Source organism: Serinus canaria, chromosome 4 (assembly GCF_022539315.1).
Source record: "Serinus canaria isolate serCan28SL12 chromosome 4, serCan2020, whole genome shotgun sequence".
In the NCBI taxonomy this organism is placed as follows: domain Eukaryota; kingdom Metazoa; phylum Chordata; class Aves; order Passeriformes; family Fringillidae; genus Serinus; species Serinus canaria.
Window position 1 is genome coordinate 45680878 of NC_066317.1, and position 26674 is coordinate 45707551.

General features: G+C 35.6%; 1 protein-coding gene across 13 annotated transcripts in view; it reads left to right on the forward strand.

The window, feature by feature from the left end:
* FRYL (FRY like transcription coactivator) overlaps positions 1-26674 on the forward strand; it is a 160041-nt gene that overhangs the window by 95718 nt on the left and 37649 nt on the right. For 10 of the 13 annotated variants that reach the window (XM_030238846.2, XM_030238845.2, XM_050973275.1 and 7 more), the window contains 23 exons: positions 1072-1309; positions 1933-2118; positions 2208-2294; positions 3053-3321; positions 3738-3933; positions 4882-5006; positions 7180-7237; positions 8651-8742; positions 9837-10009; positions 10462-10622; positions 11138-11248; positions 12156-12310; positions 12554-12653; positions 13712-13880; positions 14564-14823; positions 15998-16138; positions 17202-17370; positions 18660-18744; positions 20533-20645; positions 22975-23125; positions 23464-23567; positions 24130-24315; positions 26011-26215. In XM_030238846.2, coding sequence (XP_030094706.2) covers positions 1072-1309; positions 1933-2118; positions 2208-2294; positions 3053-3321; positions 3738-3933; positions 4882-5006; positions 7180-7237; positions 8651-8742; positions 9837-10009; positions 10462-10622; positions 11138-11248; positions 12156-12310; positions 12554-12653; positions 13712-13880; positions 14564-14823; positions 15998-16138; positions 17202-17370; positions 18660-18744; positions 20533-20645; positions 22975-23125; positions 23464-23567; positions 24130-24315; positions 26011-26215 — 3534 coding nt within the window. The remainder of the gene's footprint in view (positions 1-1071; positions 1310-1932; positions 2119-2207; positions 2295-3052; positions 3322-3737; positions 3934-4881; positions 5007-7179; positions 7238-8650; positions 8743-9836; positions 10010-10461; positions 10623-11137; positions 11249-12155; positions 12311-12553; positions 12654-13711; positions 13881-14563; positions 14824-15997; positions 16139-17201; positions 17371-18659; positions 18745-20532; positions 20646-22974; positions 23126-23463; positions 23568-24129; positions 24316-26010; positions 26216-26674) is intronic. The other 3 variants (XM_050973271.1, XM_050973280.1, XM_050973279.1) reach the window with 1 other exon arrangement.

Genomic DNA, 26674 nt, shown 5'->3' on the forward strand with positions numbered 1-26674 from the left:
TGCTCCTGCCAACCTTCTGCAGTTGGTCAGGTTTTACAGGAGGAGGTAAATTTATCCTGCAGACCTTGCACTTATTTTTAGAGAGAGTATTTTGAGAACTAGGAATTTATTTCTGTTGCTTTGTTTTTTTGAACTTGTTTTATCTTTTTGCTACTGCTATACTTTTTTCCTTTTTTTTTTTTCTATTGCAAATACTATAAATTTTCATAAAGTCATTCTTGTTTGACATTACCAAAATTTGAGACAGGCACCTGGGGGAAACTTTAGTATTTTTCTCTACTAATCCTGCTTGGTTTTTCCGTTTTTCTGGATCCAACACTACCCATATTCTTCCATCTCTTTGTCTCCGTTTAAATTGAATGTACCTTATCAGTACTGATAAACAGTTGAGAAGATTTTTTAAAAATTTTTAATGTCAGAATATTCTGGCGCAGAAATACAGGACAGCTTATAGTTTTGAAATTATAAATCCATTTTCATATAATGGATTGAGTTACATATATAAAAAGTTAATGATAACTTAAGAGAATAAGATTTTTCTAACACACTTTCTTCAATTTTTAAAATAATATTAAAGAAATGAAATTATTAAGTAATATTATAATAGTGGATTAGGTGTCTTCTACCATGGTAGGCTGAGACAGATTTTTAAGGATATGTGCAAAGGATTTTTCTGTGAATTTTTTCTCATATCCAAAGTAAATGTCCTTTAACTACAAAACAAACATGTTGTTTTCAATTTTAATTTGTAGAAAATAGCCTATACATCACAGGGTGCTGGTCTGCTGAGCTCAGATGCATGCAAAGATGCACCTTTGTTAAACACTTGATAGTCTCTCTTAACACAGTTTATTTGTATTAAGTTTTGTGAAACCTTGCATTATTTTGCTGTAGTAGAAGTACCTTCTGTTACTAGCCAGTTTCAGTTTTATTCAGTGCAGAAAAAGAATCTCAGGAACTGTTCTACATTGTAGAGTAAAGGAGGAAGAGTAAGCACCAAACATTAAATGATAAAGGCTGGTTAAGAGTATGCTTATCTAGGGTGATGATACCAATATTTTTTCTAAACAGGCTGACAATTCATATGGATGAAGAACTTCGTGCCTTGGCTTTCAATACACTCCAAGCATTAATGCTTGATTTTCCAGATTGGCGGGAAGATGTTCTTTCAGGATTTGTTTATTTTATTGTGCGTGAAGTGACTGACATCCACCCAACGCTTCTTGACAATGCAGTAAAAATGTTAGTGCAGCTCATAAATCAGTGGAAACAAGCAGCCCAAATGCACAATAAAACCCAAGATGCTCAGGTATATCTCTATAAGGTCCTTTGATGTTAAAACATATTTAGAACCTACGTACAAACTTAGTAGTAGGCTTTACTGGTTTTGTTAAGTAATCAAAATTCAGCCAAATTTCTTACAGCACTTGAAGACTTCTAGATCTCTCATTTTAAATTAACATTTTTTTTGCCAAAATAAAATTAGTCCCAAATTATTAAGTATTATGTGAACATTAATTCATGACGACATTTTGCTTATGTTGTTGGTCATCATGTGTTACTGGAAGATGTAGGAGTTATTAAACAGTAGAACTAAACCCACCATTTTTTACTAGCCAGTAGAAAGGGTCCAAATAATTTAATATCATAATTGTTTACAAAAGAGTATTGCCTGAGGTTTTTGAAATTTTGCTCTCATTGCATCATTTTGTGAGAAAGTGAAATAAAGATGTTCTTGTAGTATTTGTTTGGACTAAATTCAGAGAGGTAATAAAAAATGAAGTGACTAATATCATTCTCATAATGCAAAATTTGACCAGTAGCCAAAAATCTGAATATTTCATTATTAAATCTGCATTGCCAACAATGGAACTGTTTCTTAGTTGTGTTTATTTTTTCTTTATTTGCTTAACTTCTGTGTTGTTTTTTTAGCGTGGTGTATCCAATGGGGCTGCCCATACCCTTCCTCTGGAGAGGACCCTTTATTCCAGTGTATTCCATGTGGTGGAAGGCTTTGCTTTGGTCATCCTTTGCAGCACAAGGCCTGCCACCAGGAGATTAGCTGTCAGCGTTCTCAGAGAAATAAGGGCCTTGTTCACACTTCTAGAAATTTCAAAGGTAAGAGTTGATGACCCATTCTTAGGCTGCCTGGTGAAACTGCTTTTATTTTGACAATCTTTGAGCCTGCTATGCTTTGTGTTTTGTAGAGTGATGATGAGTTGGCTATAGATGTAATGGACAGACTAAGTGCTACTATCCTGGAGAGTTTCATACATCTCACAGGGGCTGACCAGGTAGGACCATTCTTATGTAGAGCTGCTTGTAAGATGAAGTAATTCTGTAAAGCTATCCCAAATAAATATTATGTATTTCAAATGAGAGTGTCACTATGTTCATGCTGATTTTAATAGCAATTTATCACCACAAATAAAAAGGCAAAAATCTGAGGAATGTTGTGAGGTTAACTACCATTGTAAACTTTCTGACTGATAGTGTGTTATCACCACCATATAAACACTGAGAGCTGTGTCTTTATCTGTTTTTTCTCATCTTGCTCACAGACTGCAGTTTCTTAAAAGCAAAGGGCACTACTTTTTTCTGCAGTAATATAGCGTCATAACAGTCAATGTGCCCTTTTTCCATGATGAATGCTGTAATAACTGTCAGTGAATAACAATTGAATTCCATACTTAGGTATTTATCATAAACTTCCTAAGTATCAAGAAAACTTCTGATTTTGGGATTAAGAAACAAATTGGCATCCAGTAGTAAGGCTTTTAGAGTACAAATCTTTTGGAAGAATTAAATTTTTATGCATGAAAGGGTCTTTTTCTAGGATTTGCTGTTTCGTAATACCCATTTGTTCACAAACAACATGTTTCTATAGCTGTTCACATTAAGATCTTCTGTAAAAAGTCCCATAAATTACTTTTTTTCTCTGTTACAGGCATGCTTTTGATACTGATACTTTATTAGATATATAACAAAAGATATTTTTGCTTAAAATACATGGGTATTAAATATTTCCTCATTGTCTTTTCTGTGCACACAGACCACTTTACTGTACTGTCCCAGTTCAATAGATTTACAAACTCTGGCTGACTGGAATTCCTCCCCAATTAGCCACCACCTTGATGTGGTCAGTCCCTCACATATTTGGATATTTGCACATGTGACTCAAGGCCAAGATCCATGGATTATAAGCCTCTCAAGTTTCATGAAGCAGGAAAATCTTCCAAAACACTGCCCAACAGCTGTAAGCTATGCTTGGACATTTGCTTATACAAGACTTCAGCTGCTGTCTCCACAAGTGGATCTCAAGTAAGTTTATTTCTAAAGGAAATACAGTATATTATATTGAGTATTATTTCAAGATGTATCATCATTGTAGTGTCATTATTGTTTCATTGAGGTAACATAAATTCTTGATATTGTTTGTGGATTTAATTCAGCTTTATATAACAAAAAATTAAAGCAGATTTGTCTACATGAAATATCAGCTACCGCTAACATTAATTAATGCCTTTGGCCATATTGTAGTTTAGCAGATTGGAATATAAAAGCATGCATTATTGATGTACAAGTCTGCTCTGAATAATTTATTCACAGTTTACTATGTTAACAATTTGGGTAGTCATGACATATGCATAATTGAAAAATAAATTCAGTAGAAAACCAAAGTAAAATGTGGTAAGTTTCATTTACTCTACTGAGCTCTTCTCTTTCTTTTTTAATAGCAGCCCTATCAATGCAAAGAAAGTAAATACTACTACAAGCAGTGACTCCTATATTGGGCTCTGGAGAAACTACCTGATTCTTTGCTGCAGTGCAGCATCTTCTTCAAACTCCTCCACTTCCACAGGCTCTGTGAGATGTTCCCCTCCTGAGACGCTGGCGTCTACCCCAGACAGTGGTTATAGCATTGATTCAAGAGTAGGTTCCTCTGATACTTTCTGTAAATAAGTCTACATCTTACTGAAAATAGAAATACCAGAGGTGTTCTATAATAACTTATCGTGATTAGAAACTGGTATCATTTGTCTGAAAATATTTTTAGGATACCTTTTTTTAAAATTTGTTTAGAATACTGTTGTAGTTTGCTTTTCCCAATCTGTGGTATGTTTTTAAAGCAAATCCAGTCGCATAATGAAAACGTTTACCCAATTTCAAAGTCTTACCTGGCAGTAATGAGGAAATGCTTTGTTTGCTGTTAAAGGAGTGGTTTTGCTGTCATTGGACTTCTGTAGCTCTGAGCAAATAGCCTCTCACTTCAATAACTGAAACAGGAACCTATTCAGGCATATGATGTATCTTGTATTTTCCCAATCACAGATACTTTTTTGTCTTCATATCATCTTCAGATTATGGTTTTTTTTCCCTCTTCATTGTTTCTTTCTGTTTATCTCCTTTTTGGCTTCCTGTAAAAGATACAGTAGACATAAAGATAATTCATGGACTATGCAGCAGATTTTTGACAGAAGCAGCCTGTTCCACTTGTTTGTTACCAAGATACTTTCCCTAAATCTGATAAACTATAGACTGAAAGCTTTGTTCTCTTTGAGAACCACACGGAAGTCTAAGGGGTTGGACACCAGAAATCTACTTCTTCCCCAAGGAGGGCAGATACATACACATGCAAAGCATCGGTATATCGTGTTGTGTAATTCATTGTCATCTGACTAGGAAAATTCAGTACTGCGAGAAATAGTTAATACTGCTTTACTATTTCAGGAAATCTTTTCAATGTCAAAGATAAATTTCACTTTTATCATTTTGAGTTACTGGTCCAGTGTGTATAGACTGTGAAATTACAGCAGATGTTTTCATGTCACCACCTTGTGGTAGCTACTTCATTGTGTTTTGTTCTGGCTTTTTTCTTAGATTATTGGCATTCCATCCCCTTCCTCCCTGTTTAAGCACATAGTTCCAATGATGCGCTCTGAGAGCATGGAAATTACAGAATCTCTTGTCCTGGGACTTGGCAGGACCAACCCAGGAGCTTTTAGGTAACTGTTGTGTTTCATCTGTTTCTATTCTAATTGATTACAAAGCTGGGGAATTGAAGCTTTTTTTATGTATATATATATATATAAATATATTATTTTATTTTTTTGCTTTTAAGAACTTTTAAAAAGCTGTGACAACTGATTCTCGTTATCTTTTGTAGCATTTAGAGGCATGATAGAAATTGTAAGAATTTTATGTGGAGGTCATGCCTGCATAAAGAAAAAGAAGTTAGTAGAAAGAATAAACAGCTTACTGGTATTTAAAGCTGCCCTTATCTGAAAGAACAGATTGTGTGAACTAATAACATTTGAAGTGTTAATTACTATCGAGTTTGTAGGAATTGATAAACTTTCCTCGTTGGTATTGCCAACTGCTCTTTATGAGGATGAATGAAGAGAAAGAGCATCTGAGGGCAAGAAAACCTCCTGGGAAGGCCATTAGATGTTCTCTGACAGCAGCCAATCTCTGCTGCTGGGAGAGATTGAGAGTTATAAAGTTGAGATTATGAGAGTTATTATGAGAATTATAAAGTTGTACCATACACAGCAGCCAACTCTGCTTCTGCAGAAGGAGCCAGGAATTGCTAATACTGTTGGTTTTGAATAAGATGATGCTTCTCTCCAGTCATTTCTGTCCCATATTATCATAGATAGAAAGGTCAATATTGATATTAATTCTCAGTTGTCATATTCTGCCTTATATCCCTTGATAATCTTATAATTTTATACGATATCTGACTTTCTTTGCTACCAGGAGTAAAGCAAGACTTTGTACCATGATCCTGAAGAACTGCTTTACAGCTCTGAAGTCTAGAGAATGCTTTCAGAGATAATTTTACCAGAAATCCTTGATTTCTGAATTAGAAAATTTCTGAATAAGAAAAAAAGATCTGATCCTCATCAGTTTTATAATTTTAGAATGTGGTTGGGTTTTTTTTAACCCAGCTTTTTTCTCTGTCCAGTGCATGTACTCACACCAAATGCTAGCTCTAGCCTACCACTCACCATTGCTGCTCTGCTCTGATTTGGTGTTTAGCTTTTGTGGTTTTAGGCACTGTTCCTCCCCACTTGTTATGTTTGCTCAGGAACTTTTTTCATTATATATTACATATATGTAATTCACATAAATTTATTAGAATATTTTTTTTGTTTGTGTAACTGATCACATGGACTCTTCTAGGTATCCCTTGATCTCCACTGTAAGCTGACCCTTTACTGTATTTTAGCACAAAAAAGTTTCTTCCAAATTATTTTCTGTGTTTTCAGTGTTTGAAAGAAAATATATAACAATATCTAACCATGCTTAGCTTTCTTGTAAATGAGAACACCACAACATTTGTGCAGCATTCTGATCACCTGGACCCATTCTCTGAAGGAGGAACTTTGGATGAGGTATCAGAGGAGTCAGTCATTACCCAAAAACTTGAAGTGGTTGATGCTTTTGATATATCTCAATTTCAGCACCACAGGAAGTAGAGGAATGTGTCCACTCCAGCAAATCTGGAGGCAGTAGTGGCTATTTTAACAAATACGAAATTAAACCAAATGTGTTTTTACCTCAGTATTTTGTCTGTATACTTTCATACTACTGATCTCCTTTCCTTGCCTCCTTTTTGAAATCATAAGAGAATCTTAGTTTGGCAGAAGGAACCAAGTAGTGATAAAGACTCTGGAGCTTCAGAACAAATGGGGAATATGTAAGCACTCTGTCAAAACCTGTTTCAGTTTTCAAAGAGACAGGTCTAACTTCTGTCAGTGTATTGTTACTGGACTTAAAGAAACAAAATTAACAACTAAATGCATCATAAAAGCTGAAAGGGCATTGTATGATAAGTTCCCAGCATCTTTTTTTCCCCCATAATGATATCTGTTTGCACCACAAGGCTTTGTTAAACTCTTAGTATGAAAATAAATGAAAATTATCCGTGATAGAAATAAGCCATAATACTTGGAGAATGCAAATGTAGGGATAATTGTTTGGACATTAATTAAATAATCTGCTTTAAATTAGGAAAATATCTTTCTAGGAAACTTCACTTTTAAAGGCTACGGGTAGAGAAGGAAAACCTGAGGGTGTTTTAACTTCTGTTGTAACACTACTTCTTGAGAAACATCTTTCAGTTGAAATGTTAATTTAATGTTTGTTTTTATCCTTTTAATTATTTTAATTCAGGGAACTAATAGAAGAATTACATCCTATAATTAAGGAAGCACTTGAAAGAAGGCCAGAGGTAATTAAATATTTAATTTCCATTATACTCAGTACAGTTTTAACTGTCTTTTCACTAAGAGGAAGCATTAGTTGTTTTCTTTAATTTGTGCATATAAAAACAGTCACTATAACAGATAAAAAGGTGAAATATTGCTTTTTTAAATGATTGTGAAGTGTTTGCATTAGAAGAGCTTCAAGTGTGAGCTCTCTGTTATTCCTCTATCAAGAGATTTTCAAATGATGAAAAAATACAGTAACCTTTTCCATAGTCTTTTAATTTCTTTAACCTAATCATAGTTTTACACAATTGTTACTTTGTTATATCATCAGTGACATTCCCACGATTACTAGTACCTATGACATAGAATTGAGTTTTACTGTCCGCCAACTTTGTTGAGGTTTGGTGTTGCTGCTGGTGGTGGTGGTTTTCAGTGAAAAAGTTTGTAAACTCACCTGACTGTTCTAATGAAAATGATGGAAAGGAGCAGCACTTCTGTTTCAAAATGTTACTCTACTGTTGTGTGTTGTGTCAGGCTTGCATAGAAAGTCTGACTGAATACACAAAATCATAGAATCATAGAATTTTGAGTTGTAAGGGACCTTTAAAGGTCACCTAGTCCACCCACCCTGAAGTGAGCAGGAGTATCTTCAGCTGCATCAGGTTTCTTAGAGCCCTATCAACCTGACCTTGAATGTTTCTGCTGATGGGGCATCTCTCACCTCTCTGGGCAACCTGTTCCAGATTTTCACATCCTCATCATAAAAAGTGTCTCTTTTATATCTAGTCTAAATCTACCTACTTTTAGTTTAAAACCATTGCACCTTGTTGTATCACAACAGGCCCTGCTAAAATGTTTGTCCCCATCATTCTTAGAAGCCCCTTTTAAGCACTGAAAGGTCACAATGAGATCTCCCTGGACCCTTCTCTTCTCCAAGCTGAACAGCCCTACCTCTGGCAGCTTCTCTTCACAAGAGAGGTGCTCAAGCCCTCTAATAATTTTTGCAGCCCTCCTCTGGACCCATTCCAATATACCCATGTCCTTCCTGTGCTTGTGGACCCCAGAAGGCAGTACTTCAGGAGGGGTCTCATGAGAGTGGAGCAGAGAGACAGAATCACCTCCCTCAAAATATGTGGGGAGACTGCCTTTTGCACTTCATTGTTTTATATATTGCACTTAGTGACAAGAGACTGGATAATACATGTAATAGCAAACCTGGTATATCTTAGAGCTCTGCAGCAGGGAAAACGTTTGTTCACTCTCTGGTTTATTAAACTTGTTAGCAATTTTAGTAAGTTATCTTAAAAGATTGGCACCTCTAATAACAGATGACAGTTGTAGTACAGATATAATAATACTTTAATATTCTACTCTGGTTTTTTACTTAGTTTTTCCTCTGGTTCATGTAATTTTGTGTTTCCTCTGATGGACAGAACATGAAACGGCGCAGGCGTCGAGATATTTTACGAGTACAACTAGTACGAATATTTGAACTGTTGGCAGATGCTGGTGTCATTAGTCACAGGTAGGGGCAGCACACATGAGAAGTTGTTGGTGTTCATGAATTGTCACTGATAGACTTATGACTCAGTATAACAGGCATGCAAAATTTATCAGTGAGTTTCAGTATACCACTAAATAAATAGACATGGGTTTATAAAACTCAGAATTTTGCTGGCTTTCTAATCCCTCTCACTCCCATGTTCTTTGTCAGTGTGTTCTATGTTTTATTTAAAATGTTACTATTCCCCATACTTGGAACAGGCAGTACGTCATGGTCCCTTTTGTTTGTGTCTGCTCAAACATTGCACCACTTGTGCAAATTGTAACTGTTCTGTGATAATTCAGGAACTTCTGCCTTACTTGGAGTGCTGGTGCTAGTCAGAACATCCTATGCAGAGAAGGCTACTACTCATTAATGTTGGACTTCTGAAGGATGGAGAATGCTAACTTGGTTATTGAGTTGTTTTTTTCCCCTCAGTTTACCCTGCTCGTGTAGGGACACTTCGAAAGAAAGAGTTTTGGCAAATGTTTTACAAAAGTCCCTAGGAAATTTTTTCCTATGCATGTGGAATTGTGTAAGAGCAAGTAGTCTAGGAGATGGTTGGCCCCTTCCTCCCCGCTCTGTTTGACAATGATGCTTGGACATGTATTTGTCAGCCTTAACAATATATGTGTGAAATTCTCATCTTCAAGTGTGTTTCAGAATGTTGCCTCAGAAGCATTGCTGAAATGTCTGTCAGCATGCTGATACTTTAGAGTCCAACTATTAAAACCATTCTTTTTCTTATCTTTTAAGGTTCTCACTAGGGGAGGGGGAAGGGACTTAGTGTTTGGAGATTTTAGTTAATATTTTTAACTCTTGTCCCCAGTATAAGAACTAGTTCAGTGGAAGGATAAGTGACTTCAGATAATTAGGTTTGATTCTAAGTTTGCTTTCACTGGAGTTTTTTACTATATTGCTGAAGTAGAAGCTGGATGAATAAATTACTTTGAATTAAGTATTTGCAGTTAGGAGGGTGTAGGGTTTTTTAAAGATAAAAAACATAAGGATGATTTTCAAATTTTGTGTGTAATTACCATGCTCTTTGATTTTCTAAACTTATTTTATATTTTCAGTGCAAGTGGTGGCCTTGATAATGAAACACATTCCCTCAACAACACTTTACTTGAGTATGTTGATCTAACAAGACAACTCCTAGAAGCAGAAAATGAAAAGGACTCTGATACATTGAAAGATATCCGATGCCATTTTAGTGCCTTAGTGGCAAATATCATACAAAATGTTCCAGGTATGTAAAAATGTAACTTCTGATTACTGTATTTAATATGCAGTACCCTTAAAAATACCAAAACCAACCAAACAGAAACTAAACAAAAAGACACTTCTTATCTGAACTTTCAGAATACTTTTATTAAAATAATTTGTGACATCAGTTTTGAGTGTAACTTTAGCAGTATTAGTTTTAAGAGATTTTTGGTACTGTTTGGCAAAGTCCTGTTGATTGTCTATGTATTTGAGTTCTGTAATAGATAGTTCTGTAATAAATAGCTTATTCTTGTACATTATTTGCATTAAACAGGACAATAGTCAACCTACAGCCAGGCATTATGGTGTTAAAATAATAGTGGGTCTTTAGATGGATTTTTCCTTTTATATTCGTAGTTTGTATCTGTTTGTGTTACATGCCTTATCTTAAAGAATTGCAAGGGGAGTTTGTATAACTGTGTGCTTTTCTTACAGTTCACCAGAGAAGAAGTGTCTTTCCACAGCAGAGTCTGCGCCACAGTCTGTTTATGCTGTTCAGTCACTGGGCAGGCCCTTTTAGCATCATGTTTACTCCCCTGGACAGATACAGTGATAGAAACATGCGAATAAACAGACACCAATACTGTGCATTAAAGGTATTTTAGCACTTCTGAATTTTGGAAATAGATCATTATGTCAGCATGATGCAAGTTTAACATTTGGGCTTTTAGATGTGGTTTTCACATCCATGTTTTAGCACCTTTTTATTCCTTCTGCTTACATGTGTATTTGTGTCAGTTCAGCTTTTCCCATACTGTGACTATTGCATTTGCTATTGAAATTTCTTACAATCACTACTGAATGTTCACTTTCTGACTTTAGTTCTCGTTTGCTTAAGTTAGTCTTTCATCTAAATGTACATTAGCAATGAAACTGGTTAATGGTGTATTAACTCTTCAATATGTCAGCATTTTAGTATTGACCTTTCTTTGTATTTGAAAGTTTAGAAAAACATGATTTCATAATTTCTTGAATAAAATGTCAGACATTTTTTATTACCCCTGGTCTTTCTCTCTGAATGGAATTTAGTTATCTGATATTTTAATGAACTGAATAAGAGCAATTCCTGTATCTGAGTTATTAAAATGTGTTTTTCAATTGCTTTCCAAAGGCTATGTCTGCTGTACTGTGTTGTGGCCCTGTTGCAGACAACGTTGGGCTTTCATCTGATGGCTATTTATACAAATGGCTGGATAATATTTTGGATTCACAAGATAAAAAGGTAATACAAGCAATATCAACATCACTTTGCAACTATCAGTGCTTCAAACACATGTTTTAGTGAGTTTGCAGACAGATTTGCATAAGTGCTCTACTTAAGCTCAAAGCTGTTTTAGTAGCACAGGCTTTTGCACTGTCCTTCATGTGTATTTACTCTGTTGTGAGGAAGGTGGTCCCCAGTCAGACCAGAGAAACAGAATGGAAGAGGAAAGGACAAGGGGTGAAGCACTGTATATTCATTATATACAACTGATCGGCCATGTTAAGTTGTAGTAATAAGTCAGGTGTTCCACAAATTTAAAGGAGGTGAGATTTGGAACATGAACTCTTGTGAAACTGTAGAGTTCCTTGGGGTCCTTCGGAGTTAGTAAAACCAAGCTTTAGTAAAACCAAGCTATTCATCTGAACAGTAAGGTAAGCTTTAAAGGCAGGACCTCTACTGCCCTATAATGCTAGGATGACATAAAAATACAGCTCCTGGGGGCTACTTTGATTTCAGGAAAGGTGCAAGTCTCCATGCAGATGTATCCCTTGTATCCCACTGGAATTCTTGCATGTATTTAAATGCTTCTTTGTATCTAGTGCTTTCAGGGCAGTGTTTCCGTGCAAGACATAAAGAAGGTAAATAGCTCAAAATAGCCTAGGAACTGAAGGGGGGGGGTGAAAAAAAGTCAGTAGAACTCTAATTATTTGTGTCAATAATTTATGACTGTGTGCAGGTTGTACAGTAAACAGTGTGACAGATTTATCTGCTGCCACTTTAGGCTATGGTGTCATTGGTTTTGGATAGAACAGTTTTCATGTTCCCAAAGGTTTCAGCTTTCTTAAACAGCTGGTTTCCTATTTTATGCCATTTTGTAGGTTGATATTTTTTATACATTTTTAAATATATATTTACTCTTCCCTAGGTTCACCAGCTAGGCTGTGAGGCAGTCATGCTGCTCTTGGAACTCAATCCTGACCAGAGTAACCTCATGTACTGGGCCGTTGACCGGTGTTACACAGGTTCCAAGCGGGTAGCAGCTGGCTGCTTTAAAGCCATAGCCAGCGTGTTCCAAAACAGGTACTACAGCATTTTTCAAAGCTTTAAAACTTCCATTTTCAGTGTGCTTTTATGTAGATTGGTGGGATTTGCTTCCACAGAGAGAAAAGATCATCACTGTTTGTGCGTTTGTGTTCCTAGAGAAACTTCTCAAAATCTTATTCTGTCCCTTATCATATTCCTTGTAAATTAAACTTAAATAAATTCAAGACTTAGAAAACCAGATGTAGTTTTATTTTTTTCATACTTGCCATTTTTTCCTAGGGATTACCAGTGTGATACAGTGACCCTCCTGAATCTGATACTATTTAAAGCAGCTGATTCTACTAGGGCTATCTATGAAGTTGCTATGCAACTATTGCAGGTTTGTAAGCTAATTCAGATTATTATTTTTTTCTTTTAAAATAATAATTCTTCTCTATATTAAAAAAAATCTGGTTTTGTTTGGTTGTCTTCAGTAATGAAATACAGCGTTGTTTTTTTTCTTCTCTGTTTTAGTACATAGTTAAGCCAGATCCTTACCTGCACAAATAGACTTTCCTTAAAGTCTGCCTGTTTCCATGCACTCAAGACCTGTATTTTCATAATGCCTGCTTTTTCAAGAAACAACCTAAATCAGGACTCTCTTGATTTGGCCCTGAAACAGAGTGATATATAGGGCCATTTGTCTAAAAGCACCTCAGAGAGAAGTAGATTGTTTCCCCAGCCTTTGCTGTCTGCTGGGCTAGCAGTCTGTTTTCTGATTTTTGCACTATTACCAAACATTTTTTCATCTGTCTGTGGAGAGATGACAGAGAAGATCTTGTTACCTATTTAATTTACTTTTGTATATTCCTTTCTGAGGTAATTTAGGGATAAGCTTAAAGGTAGCGTTAGTGTTTAAAAATCTGTGCTGAGAGTAGCTCAGACCTTAAGTCTTGGAGGTTTTTTTGAAGGTTTTTTGGTCAGCTAAATTCAACAGCAAAGTCCTCACTGAAGTCACACCCTTATTGATACATCATCCCCATCTTTCTTCTCATGTGGACTACTTCTTAAAATCAGCCCAAATTTACTTTTAAAGTATCAGAGTGGTTTAGCCTCCTGCTGTATCTCTACCACATAAGAGATTATGTTGTTCCTGTCCATATCTCATAGATGAGCAAAAATTGATATTGTTTAGAAATGCAAATGTTAAATAGTATTTTGCATTTCGTTACGGATAAATTTGTATTTAAGATGGTATTTTGTGAAAGCAGGTTTTGGAACTTTATTGCTGGAAACTCAAGTGGAATGTATCTTAGTCTTCTATTAATTTACCACAGTGTTAGCAAATGCTGTAGATGTTTGGAGATCTGCATAGATAAGAAACATTACATGAGAACAGATAAAAATTTCTACAGTAGCTCTATACTTAGCTTCAAATTCTGAACATTGCTGTTGTAGATTTTGGAACCAAAGATGTTCCGTTACGCTCACAAACTGGAAGTTCAGCGGATGGATGGGGTTTTGGGACAGCCTTCTCCTTTACCACATTTGTATTCTATGTCATATTATCAACTGTCAGAAGAATTAGCGAGGACTTATCCTGAGCTGACACTTGCTATCTTCTCAGGTACGATTTTAAAACAAACCAAAAAACTTCATCAAGTCAAAAGCATTGTACAAAATGTGTCATTCTTATTTTTCAATAACTGATTTATATGTAATTCACTAAAATCAGGACACCAACATCATCATACTGAATAGAGACAAGCCTACTAAGTGACAGTTTTTGTTCACTTGTGTTTGAAATGTATTCAAGGTAAAAGAACATGAATCAAAAATATTTTTACTGACTTTCTGATAACCATGGAAATACATATTATAGAAATAATTCACAATTTTTAAAAAAATCATTCATTGTTCCCTTTAGTGTGTTATTTATTGTAGATTGCTTAAATGCATTATTCTGTACTATTTTTAAACAATTGCAGAATAATAACCTATTATGTAAATTAAAAAAAAACCCTTTTAGGACTAATATAAGAAAAAATTTTCGCACACACACATATATGCATACTAATATGATTTCTTCAGCATACTGTTTGTCAGCAGTTTCTTCAGTTAGGTCTGCTGAAGACTGTTGACTTAATTATTATGAAATGACACTAGTCAGCTAAATAAAAAAAAAAATCCATCTGTATCAGCATGACATTATATCAGTATGGTGTGCTGGGCTCATGATTGTTGTTATCACCAAGCCAGTTCTCATTATTGATTTGGAATTCGTGTATGTTCCTAATTTTTGAATGGCAGAAGTGAGTCAAAGAATCCAAACAGCTCACCCAGCTGGGAGACAGGTGATGCTGCATTATCTGCTGCCATGGATGAACAATATTGAGTTGGTGGACTTGAAACCTTTGCCAACCATTCGTCGGCAAGATGAAGATGAAGAAGATTCTCTGAAAGACAGAGAAATGATGGTGAACAGTAGACGATGGCTACGAGGAGAAGGCTGGGGATCACCACAGGCTACAGCTATGGTTCTGAACAATCTGATGTACATGACTGCAAAGGTAAAATTAATTACTTAAATGCTTATCTTCTTTCAGTGGATTGTTCTGTTTAGGATGCAGGAAAATACTGTTTGGAGATATTATGTCACAAAGCTTTCAAGAGCTGCTGTTCATATTTGTGGAGGTCCTTTGTATTCCCAAACTATACCCTATAGTTTTGAGGTATTCCAAGAAATATGTAATATGTAACATAAATGTCATAGTAACTGTTATGTGTTTTGACAGTATATAACTAAAGTTTTGCAATATTGATGTCTAGCTGGATAGAGAATACCTAACTGCCTGTATACCTATGATCTCAAAGTGGAGTTTTGGAACCTGTCTTGCTACCTGATTGACTCTACTTCTTCCTATCATAGCTACTTCCAACAGAGAAGTATTGCTCACATGCAATGCTCCTGTCAGTGAGAGTCCTAGTGATGAGACATCAGGTTTTGAACTATCAGTTAAAAGCTCTTGTCAGTGTGTGCTCTATGGAGTTTTATTCAGTATTGTCAGTCATTGGGAGACTGGGTCTCTGTTAAATTTCACAGAGTCGTTCACGTTGAAAGGAACCTCAGGAGATCATCAGAACCAACCCTCCTGCAATGGGAGGGTCACCCTGAGCATGTTACACAGGAACTTGTCTAGGTGGGGCTTTGGTTTTTGGAGAAGGAGGCTTCACAACCTCCCTCAGCAGTCTGTTCCAGTGCTCTTGCCACCCTGTATGGAAAGAAATTCTTCATGTTGAGGTGGAACTTCTTGTGTGTTAGTGTATGCCCATTGCTCCTTGTCCTGTCGCTGGGCACCACCAAAAAGAGCCTGGCACCATCCTCTTGGCCTTTGAGATATTAATATGCATTAATGAGACCTTCCCCTCTCAGTCTTCTCTAGACTAGAAAGGCCCAGCTTCCTTAGTCTAATGTATTATATATCAGTGGGATATAAAATATGTACACATATGTTTAGATATATTTTTATACAATTATATCTATAAAAGAAAAAGCTATTTCCATAGTATGTTTTTAAAAATACATGTGAAAGCAACATTCTGGAACATTAAAAAGGCAACAGTTTCCTACAAGATTTATGTCTCTTTTTTCTAGAGTCTGTTTCACTTGATCAGTACAGGTAATTTCTGAGTACAGTGTTTTCTCATGAAGTTTTCAGGACATACATTTTTTTTGTTTTCTAGTATGGTGATGAAGTGGCTTGGTCAGAGATAGAAAATGTCTGGACTACTTTGGCAGACAGCTGGCCAAAGAATCTGAAAATAATTTTGCATTTCTTGATCAGTATTTGTGGAGTGAACAGTGAACCCAGCCTTTTGCCTTATGTGAGTATGTGACAGATCTCTCATTGGTGCTTATTGATATTTTAAAAATTAGTATGTCTAGCAGCAAAGATCACCAAATAGAAATGTGAGGTAGGATTTATAGTATCAAAATCTCCACTCTGTATTTTATGACCACTAATACTATGAACAAATCAAATTCAGTTCTTTTGTTTGCGTTACTTTGGACATCTATGTCAAAATTACAAAATCAATTTGTCAATCAATTAAACCAATTAATTTGTCATTCATGGAATGAATGAAGGACTATATGATGAAGACCATAGACATGATTTAGTGATTAAATAATAAAAAATGTAAAAGAGTTACTAAAATTCTACATATGTCTTAGCATTTTATTTTCTTGTCATAAAAAGAAATCTTAAGAGTTTGATAGCTAAACTTGGTTTAATTTTTTAAGAGTAAACACTGAACAATTTTTTTCCCATGCTATAATTTAGTATGTTCCTAAAAAGATAGATAATACAGGAAAATAAAGCACCAATTATACCCTGCAGAGCATCATTCTTTCATGACCAGTATTATACCAAAAAAACCTCACCAACCATCCCAAGCACCCTCAAAACCAATTTTATTTTATGTGAAAATGTCTGTGAGAGCACTGCAGGGTAACATGAAGAAAAAAATAATAATATGGAGGAAAAGACATGGTATAGAACATAACTGAAACATCAAAAAGAAATTACATCAGAATACATTCGATCTCGGGTGCTGCTAAAACCTTTGTAAGAAAATCTTTTGCTTAAATAATTTTTAGAAGCATACTTTCAAACTTTATTGTCAGAAGACTGGAACTCAGAAGATTTACTTTGTTACTGTTGTGATATATTTCCCATGCTTCCTGCTGTTGACAGCTAGGAAAGCAACTTTGGTTGCTTTTAGAACTGGAGTAAGTTTCATGCATCATCATTTGCAGTGCAGATAGATACTGATTCTAACAAGTTGTGGTATTCAAATCTTTTAATATAAATATAAATAAATAAATTTATTTATTTATTTATTTATTTATTTATTTATTTATTTATTTATATGTTTTTTATGGCAGGTAAAGAAAGTCATTGTTTATTTGGGTAGAGACAAAACAATGCAACTACTAGAAGAGCTGGTGAGTGAACTTCAGCTGACGGATCCTGTCAGTTCAGGAGTCACCCATATGGATAATCCACCATATTATCGCATTACATCCAGTTACAAAATCCCCTCTGTCACTTCAGGTAAGCATTTACTGACTTAACTCACTTAAACTGTTATTATTGATAATTGTAAACATCCTGCTATCAGTCAGTTATGCTACTGCAGTGCATCTGTAAATATTCAATAGGAGTGCAAGGTTCTGTTTCTAAAAAACAGCTTAAAGGTTTGTTTTACAGTATCTGCAGATTTTGGTGTACCCAGAGTTCTTACTGAAGAACATCTGATAGGTTCACAAGGGATGGGTTTGTCTTAATATGTGCATCAGACTTCATCTGTGTTCGGAGACCTTGCACTGTTTACCCTCACTATATGACTTTTATGTCTAGTCAATAAAACTATGGGGAAAATGTATATAATTTTAAAGCATCTAAAGTTCTGTTACAGACACAAACTGCATCCATAGGAATTGTTTCAAGAGGATTTAAGTTCACTTACTTAGGGCAATGTATCTAGAAATTATTAACAATAGATCAATCATCAAAAACCCCCCAAAGTGCTGAACATACCAAAAGTGTCTACCTCATACTTCAATCAAAGAACATGCTGAGAAATATGGGGAGAAGCAGTCTTCTTTTGGTGGAGTTTCCACCTGTCTAATTGAGCTGCAAAAGACACAGATGTGGGGAGGGTATCTAAGCAAGGCCTCAACTTTTGTGCTGAAAATTTGTCAATATTATGAGGCAGCCTGGATCTATCACATGGTATTATCTGGATCACAAGGTGGATGCATTGGCACTTATTCTTGGAAGTGTTTGAAAAATGTGAAAAAAATTCTGGGGCTCTTGCGCTTATGTAATTTAGAATAGCAAAGGCTAGAAGTGTGCAAAATTGCTTCCGATTGGAGCTGTCAGTTCAATGTGATGCTTGCAAATTTCTCTTAAAAGAAAATTGTTAAAAGCTTCACCACAGGCTATTAGGTTTTAATCCTTAATGAGTTTGTGGTTTGAATTAACTGGATAACAAAGTCCAACTACATTTTACAGATTGCTGTGAGGTGTATAACACAGGAAAAAAGGAAATAGGTCTCTAGATACCGCTTGAAAAACTTTCTACTTAATTGACATTGAAGAGTTAGAGATTCCTGGAATAGATAATTTTTTTTTTTTTTTCCGGTTAGTGAAATTATGGTAGCAGCTCACAGTCCTTTATTGCACATGAAAGTATGGTTCAGTTTGTATTGTGCCAGTTGCTGTAGAATAAAGCTGATTAGGGCTCTGTGCAAGGACCAGTAAATAAGGGTGATCTTGTAGTGCTTAAGACTACTTTTCAATTTTATTGACCAACCTTTTTCCTTGTCCATAATTCACAGGTACCACTTCTAGTAGCAATACAATGGTGGCTCCCACAGATGGCAACCCTGACAGTAAACACATGAAAGACAGTATTGAAGAGAAGTAAGTATCTCCTCAAAGAGCAGTTATTAGTTGAATTATAGGAATTCCTTCTAGGTACTTTAAATACTCCCATCTCAGCAGCTCCAGGTATGTCATCATTGCAGGGATTACATTCCATGTAATGGCATGCATGTCAACAGAACTGGAATACTATTTGGGATTAACAGTAGCAGCCTCAATTGTAGTTTGAACTCCAGTCCAGGTTAGGCATTGTATTGCTTACAGCTATATTGTTGGTGGTGCCTAAAGTAACTACTATTACACTGGACTCTGTGTGTTCACATGGGGGCAGTTGTACTGTAGGGTGGGGTTGGTGAGACTCTGGAACACTTTGCCCAGAAAAGATGCCCCATCTCTGGAAATGTTCAAGGCCAAGCTGGATAGACCTCTGAGCAGCCTGGTCTAGTGGAAGGTGTTTCTGCCCATGGCAGGGGGCTTGGAACCAGATGATCTTTAAGGTCCCTTCCAACTCAAGTGTTTAGGTGATTTTATGACTTGCAGATTGGTTTATTACCTCACTGGAAATTAACAGTGCCTATGTCTTTCTAGTTTATTTTCCTTAACTGGAGTATTTGGATGCCTGGTATCTGTGTCAAGATACCTTACAGCTAACTTCAAAACAGATTTCTCCCTCCCTAATTTTGGACCTATTTAAGCATAATCTTTTGGAGAAATTTGGCAGACACTGTGAGGCTGATGGAAAGGAAGCAGTTGATATAGACTTAGTCTTAGGGTGTGTACTTGGAGCTCAGCAGTAACTGACTGTGGGCATGCTGTCATCTTGTGTTAATATGGATAGCTAACCTTCAAGTGAAAAGGGAGTGGAGACTCTGTAACTAGTATGAGCAAAAGTGTGCATGTATGCCATTACTGTCAAGTAGCAACTATGTCATAAGTTCACAGATGAGTTTCTGACAACTTGTTTGAGAGCTTTAATAATTACAGTTCTGATATAATTTCCCAGTTGGACACTTTCTTTCCTTCCCTAGGAAAATTATGTCAATATAATTAGAATAGTAAACAAATTGGTAAAGGCAACACCAATACTTAAATTAAATTGGGATGAGCTGTATGATAGTAAATCTCAGAAACTTGGAAGGCAAGGTTTCATTCAGAATTCAGCCTAGCAAGGCACAGACAAGGACTTGGCTGCTAAGGGGGCTCAAGCTGAAGAAACTTGTAAAATAATGAAGGCAGTTTGGAAAGTCTCTGAGTTTTGGCATATACTGTAGGGTTGTCTCAAACCTCCCCAGGGTATAAGCTTCTGGATAAGATGTACCCTGTACATCTTGGACTTGCCAGAAGGAGAGAATTTTAGAAACTTACATAGAAGCAGTTTGGAAATGGTGCTTTTAGCGCTCTAATTTCTCTGATTTCTTTATAGTTCAGATTAGCAAGGTAGGATCTTGAACACTGTGTGTGTGTACATGTATATGTCTCTGCCAGATCACATACGGATTTGCTTATTTTGTTCAAGAGTGAGAAGAACTTATGTAAAATGGTAACAATTATTTTAATGTGCTTAAATGTTAGTGAAAATGATGGAACAAAAATATAATTTATAGTGGATAATCTCTTTGAATCCCCTTAACTGGTCTTGCTTGAGAAGGTATGTCTTGTATGGCTGAGGTGCTTTGGCATCACGTTGATTATCCTTGGAAGATGAATTGGTTTTTGTACAGGAGTTTTGCTGAAACAGTTTTACTGAGAGACCCTGATTAGTGCTTGTCACAGAATGTCAGCTTGTCACAGAATAAAGCAATAATTCTGCTTTCTTTGCACCTACAGCTACGCACACCTAGACATCTACAGCGGGTTGAACAGCAACTTAAACCGCCAGCACCACAGACTGGAATCTCGCTACAGCAGCAGCTCTGGAGGATCATATGAAGAGGAAAAAAGTAATATTCTTTATTTTAAAATATTTCTATGAACAGCACACAGAATTTTCACAAGTCAATATTTCTGCTGAAGCTTGTGGAATATAAAGAAATGAGCATTATCAATGTTTTTTGCATAAACCTATTAAAAATCAGGGTTTCTTTAATCTTCATCTTATTACAGCTATTGAAGTCTAGCATACATTTGACTGCAATAAAATATTCAAGGAAGATAATATGTTTTGTTCTTTCTGTTATCCTCTTGAATGAGTTGTGAACATCTTCCTGAATGAAATGGTTTTACTCTATTTCCTTTGACAGTTAGGCACAAGAAACAGAGATGAGCAGGATGAAGATGAGATTTAAAAAAATGTGATGGAAAAGAAGTTTTTTAAAAGAAAATTATGAATAATTGTTCTTCTAAAGGATAGCATTTTATCCTTTATTTATTTAAATGAAGGGTACTAAACTTTTTTGAATCCATAGCAAGGGAAAATATAGCAGGGAAAAAGGTTCTCTTTATGTACATCAAATTACCAAGATTGTTCTGAAAATGTGTCTTGGGTTATTTTTTGGGATCTATGTTGGTTTTTTTTTTTCAACTGAAATGCAGAGGTATGGAAAGAGGTAAAAATTTCTTCTGAAACTCCATTATGCATTTGCAAAGATTTCCTTAAGGCTTATTAACTGTGGCTACTTTTGTACCAATGCCTAAGATACAAATCACAATGGCAGTGCCATGGAATAGCAAAGCAGGTCATGTAATCAGGCAAAAATGAGGTCAGGGTCAGACAGTAAATGATGTGTTACATTAGTGGGTTCTGTGTGCTTAGTCAGAAGAGTTATTTCACTGAAACTCTTGTTTCAGCTAACAGTTTGTTAGTAATTTAAATGACTTTGAACTTCACCCTGCATGGGATACTTAGATATATTTCAGTCATGGAAGTGGTCTCACAGACTTAGGTTTCACTCAATTTTTTATTGACTGTTGATTTTACTACTGGTTAAGTAGTTTGGGTATGTTACAGCACACAGTGCAACACTGCCTTTTCCTTAATTTTCTTGTATGACTGAACAGCAGGAGGTGAACTTCTGCATTTCGAGCTTTAGATGTCAGTATGGAACCTATCCTGTCCCTGCTGTATTGAAGCAGCAACAGTCCATTAGGATCTTCTAATACACTCTTCAATGACAGATTCTTTGCACACTGTGAAGATTAGAGTGGATATGTAGTTCTTACTGCCTCTGTTAAGGAGGTGAACCTAATGTCCTCTACACAGATTATTGAAAGGGCTGGACATACTAATTCAGAATCCACTAAACTTTGGGTCAGTAACAGGTTAATGGCTTCTGGTCAGCCAGAATGTTTATTACTGCATGGATAGACATTATCCAGAATCACAGCTGCAGTCAGTTTTGGATTTGTTTGCTGTTTGTGATAGCAACACTGAGTATCCTGAACTAGATGATATTTCCCATATTCCATCAGTAAGGAGTTTGTCACTTCCAGTGGAGAAGGTGCTAATTAGTTGATACATGTGTGAACATCTGAAACTTCTGCAGCTATACTTCCAAACAGAGCTGGTAGAACCACTGAAACATGGAAGTATTGAGGCAATTTTCTTGTTTCTAGTCTTGACTGATCGTTCTGAAGTCCAAAACAGCTTTTAAACCAGAAAAGCATTTTGGGTGTGTTAACGCAGTACACTCTCATACCAAACAGCTGATGTTTCTCTTGCACTTTTGAAGTTTGCTAAATGAAAAACTAAATGTCTTTCTGTGCTTTCTTGACAAATTTTCTGATTTTCTAAGTAGTAACTTTTATCAACCAGTGGGATTGGACTATGCTGTTGTAAAAGTGGCAACTTCCAAGTTACCCATGGATCAGGCTGGCATTATTTGGCAGATAGCACTGGTGGGGTTTTGCTGTGAGACCTATAAAGATGTGCTCTTGATGAATACTTCCTTAGCCTATAATAAAATGGTCTTCAAGATGAGTTCAGTTACATCTTAGGGTCCAGCCTTAATTAACTACCTATCTGGCATGAGGTTTGAAATTCATGTAAATTACATTAGATCACTTTGCCTTTTATCCTAAGTTTTATGAACCTATTCAAAAACATCTTACTCTGTTATGTAGTTTCTTTAGCATCATCATCCTTTTACTAAAAGAAATAACACTTCCTTCTTTCAAAAAACTGTGTCCAACTATTACTGTTTACAGCTGGCTCCCCTTCCCCTCTCCTATATCTCACCTTTTCAAGAATTTAAAAATATTTCTTCAGAAGACTGTAGCATACATACATGTGCATTGTAAATATATTTCTGGTTTCATTTTCTGTTCTGTTAGGTGATTCAATGCCTCTCTATTCCAACTGGCGGTTGAAGGTGATGGAGCACAATCAGGGAGAGCCTCTCCCTTTCCCACCTTCTGGAGGTTGCTGGTCACCACTGGTGGATTACTTGCCTGAAACTTCTCCTCCGGGCATGTCACTTCACAGGTAGCTGTTTTGGCATTGCCAGTGGCAGTTCATTATATTTTCATTTGTGTTGCACAAATACAGTCATTTGAAGATAGCAGATTAAAGGGCAGTTAATAATACATTTGTTTTCTGTGGGTTTACTCTCAGGTCTAGCAATTTAAGATTACTCAAGTTTTTAATCTGGAGGATTAAAGTGTTTCGATTTTTATTATGAGCCTTCATCTTTTCCCTTATAACACAGCTTTGTGAATGTTTATAGACTAAAGAATACAAGTTAGAAGCATATGAAGCTCTTTGCAGCTCTTTGTGAAGTTCCTGTTACATTCTTCTAACATACTATTTTTTTTTTGTTTTAGATGCAATATAGCAGTGATTCTATTGACTGATTTGATAGTTGACCACAGTGTAAAGGTGGAATGGGGAGGATACTTGCATCTTTTGCTTCATGCAATTTTTATAGGTAACTAACTTCTTACAGAAATACTTGTAGTAACTTGAGAAATTCTCAGCTGTTCTTTTTGATATTTAAATTAATTTTTACCATTGTATTGAAATCCCATTAATTCGGTAATATTTACAGTATTTTTAAAAATTCAATTAAATGTCTTTCAGTTTAATTAGTATAATGTAGATTTTTTTGGAGTTGTTTTAAGGCACTTTGTTTAGGAGTCACTTTTACCTCTTGTAGAAGACACAGTAAAATTCAATGTTTTCCTTTCTGTTTCTAAGTGTAGTAATTTTCATACAGAGCACAAATGGAGTTCTTAAAAGTCTTCTTACTTAAAATTACTTTGTACTTTAACATTGCATGGGACTTTCAGAGATCTGATGAACATACAGTTTGTTAAACTATATGCTGTTGTTTCTGTATTGAAACCCTGAAAAAATATTGTTTAGAGAATTCTATATCTGTTGCTTGGTAAAGTATAGCAGACCAATTTGAATACTGCAATTTTTTAAACAATGTAATTCAACATGCCCTTTGAATATTGTAAAGCCTTGCTGTTTTCCTTTTGTGCTAGGTTTCGACCACGGTCACCCTGAAGTCTATGAGCATTGTAAACGACTACTTTTGCATCTACTGATAGTGATGGGCTCTGGCAGTAATGTCCAGTCTGTGGCTTCTGTCCTACTCAGAAACAGAGAGTTCAATGAGTCCAGGGTGCTTACTGTCAAGCAAACTACCCATTTAGATTACACTTTCACAGGTATGCTTTTGATTTATTACATGTTGCCTGTTAAAATAACATGGGAAGTTACCTCTTCTTACAGGCATTCATAAAATTTCTGTTGTTTGAAATATTTTCCTGAGGCCTTGGCATTAAAATTTATTTATTTGGATTTTAATGAAGTCAAAGTGAGTGGAGTTCTCACTGGCACTTCATGCTTAGTCATCAGAGTAGGGAGCACAGTTATATGATGAATAGTAGTGGAAATCACAGAGGGAGATCTGTGTTTTGGAACTTTAATACAGAAGTTTTCATGATGCCTTTGAAAAAAAAAACCAAGAAGATACATCTCTTACTTGTTTATAGCAAGTTAAAATTTCCAAGTTTTGTCAGCTGTGATTGCATTCTTTATTGGCTATCAGAATATTTTTTGAGATACTACTTTTTAATATTCCCCTTAACTTTACAATATTGTAATTATACAGTATACTTTATATTTCTATGTAACTCTTTATGAAGGGAATATTCTGATGGTGAGACTGTATTGTAGTTTCTATTGAAATAGTTCTTTGTGGTTTTTTTTAATTTAGTATTTCATATTCTTTCAGCAGGTGGCAGTATATTGTCATACAGTTGTTTGTTCTCTTTTGTTCACATCAGCAATGGTTTTATTACTTAGCAAAAGTAGCTGTCTGATTTATGAATTTGTTTTTTTGTAGCAATGAGGAATTAAATTCCACTGTGTATAGTGGAAGGATTATTTTATAGGAATCTGTTCAGCAGAACTTTAATGGTGCATCTACACAGTGGCATATACAAACCATTCCCTTCCTAATCTTTAGGGGTTGGATAAAACTGTCTAAACAGGACACAGTAAAACAAAGATGTTTGATATAAACTAGAATAAGGTCAGCATTGAACATTTCCATCTGGGGACTAGGATAAGGTGTTTACAGGTATGCACGCCTAGCACAAGGTTGGACAAGATAATTTTAATTTTTATTTGAGCTGGCTAAGCTTAAATACCCAAGTCCAAACTCTGTGGTTCTGTAGTGAAAATTTGGGGTGGGTTAGTGAGTCTTAAGCTTGTTTAAATACAAGTGCTACGGGCAAAGGCCCTGCCAGTTTTCCTTGGTAGTTTACTTTCCCTCAGCCCTTCATAGATGGATAGAAAGGTAATGTGAGGAGTCACTGCAGTTCTATTTTATTGTCACATGATTCTTTATATGGAAGAGAAAAATCTTCTGGCCACAAGATTAAGCTAACTTCAGAGAAACTTTGTGCAGCCACAGGGGCTCTGCTCAGAGTCCGTTCACTAGATAATATTCAGTGTCCACTGATTTCAAGTACTGTCAGTTACTGTGGAACTGAGTTTTACCAAAAAAAGTCTGCTCATTAGTAAGAAATAGTCTGTATAATTTTTTTAATTAAGTTGAGATGCCTCAGAAGCTGATGAGCTCTGATACTATTAGTACAAAATAAAGGATAATACAGGGGTTTTAAAAAGGGATCTAGTAGTCCCCAATTAAAGTTCACATAAGTCATATGAAGAATTTGGATATATGAGATTTGTTGATTTATTTGAAATTATTGCATCCATTAATTTATTCTCTTTTAGGTATTCTCATTACATTTACTAAGTTATTGATCTTTTTAGAGGGCTATTTTTTCTTTTGATATATTTAATATTAATTGTCAACGTAAAAGTGCATAATCATTTTGTTTCAATTCCAGCAGGTGTTCATGATTTTATACCTGATTACCAGCCCTCCCCAATGACCGACTCAGGGCTTAGTTCAAGTTCTACCTCTTCTAGCATCAGTTTAGGAAATACAAGTGCTGCCATTTCTCAACTGCACACCACAATCCTCAATGAGGTTGACATTTCAGTAGAGCAGGATGAAAAAGTGAAAACTCTTATAGAATTTATTACCTCAAGGTAAGATTTCAGTTTTTATTTTTGTTGAGACACATATTTGGTGGAAAAATGGCAATTGTTTCATTATTTAGCATCATGTTGTCTAACTCTGTCTCTGTTTTATCACCAGTAAATGTTTTTATGTGATACACATATGAAAACCTCTAACTTTACAACACTTTCAGAGAATTTTGACCATTCTTTAAAGTCCTGTCTATTCAAAAGTATTTTGCCATGTTTGACTCTGAATTAGGGCAAGAATACATTGAGATGATTTAGAGAGCTGCAAGATTTTCGTGCAGTTTAGGGATTACCTAGGAGTTGAGAGCTGACTATTCAAAAATGATGAATTTGTTGCACAGGATATTGGTAAAATCATCCATATTCATGCACTTCGTATGATAGTTTATATTAAGCTTTCAAGATGGTGTTAATCTGAAATCCTACCTGTTTCTCCATGCTTTGATACTTTTGCTTGAC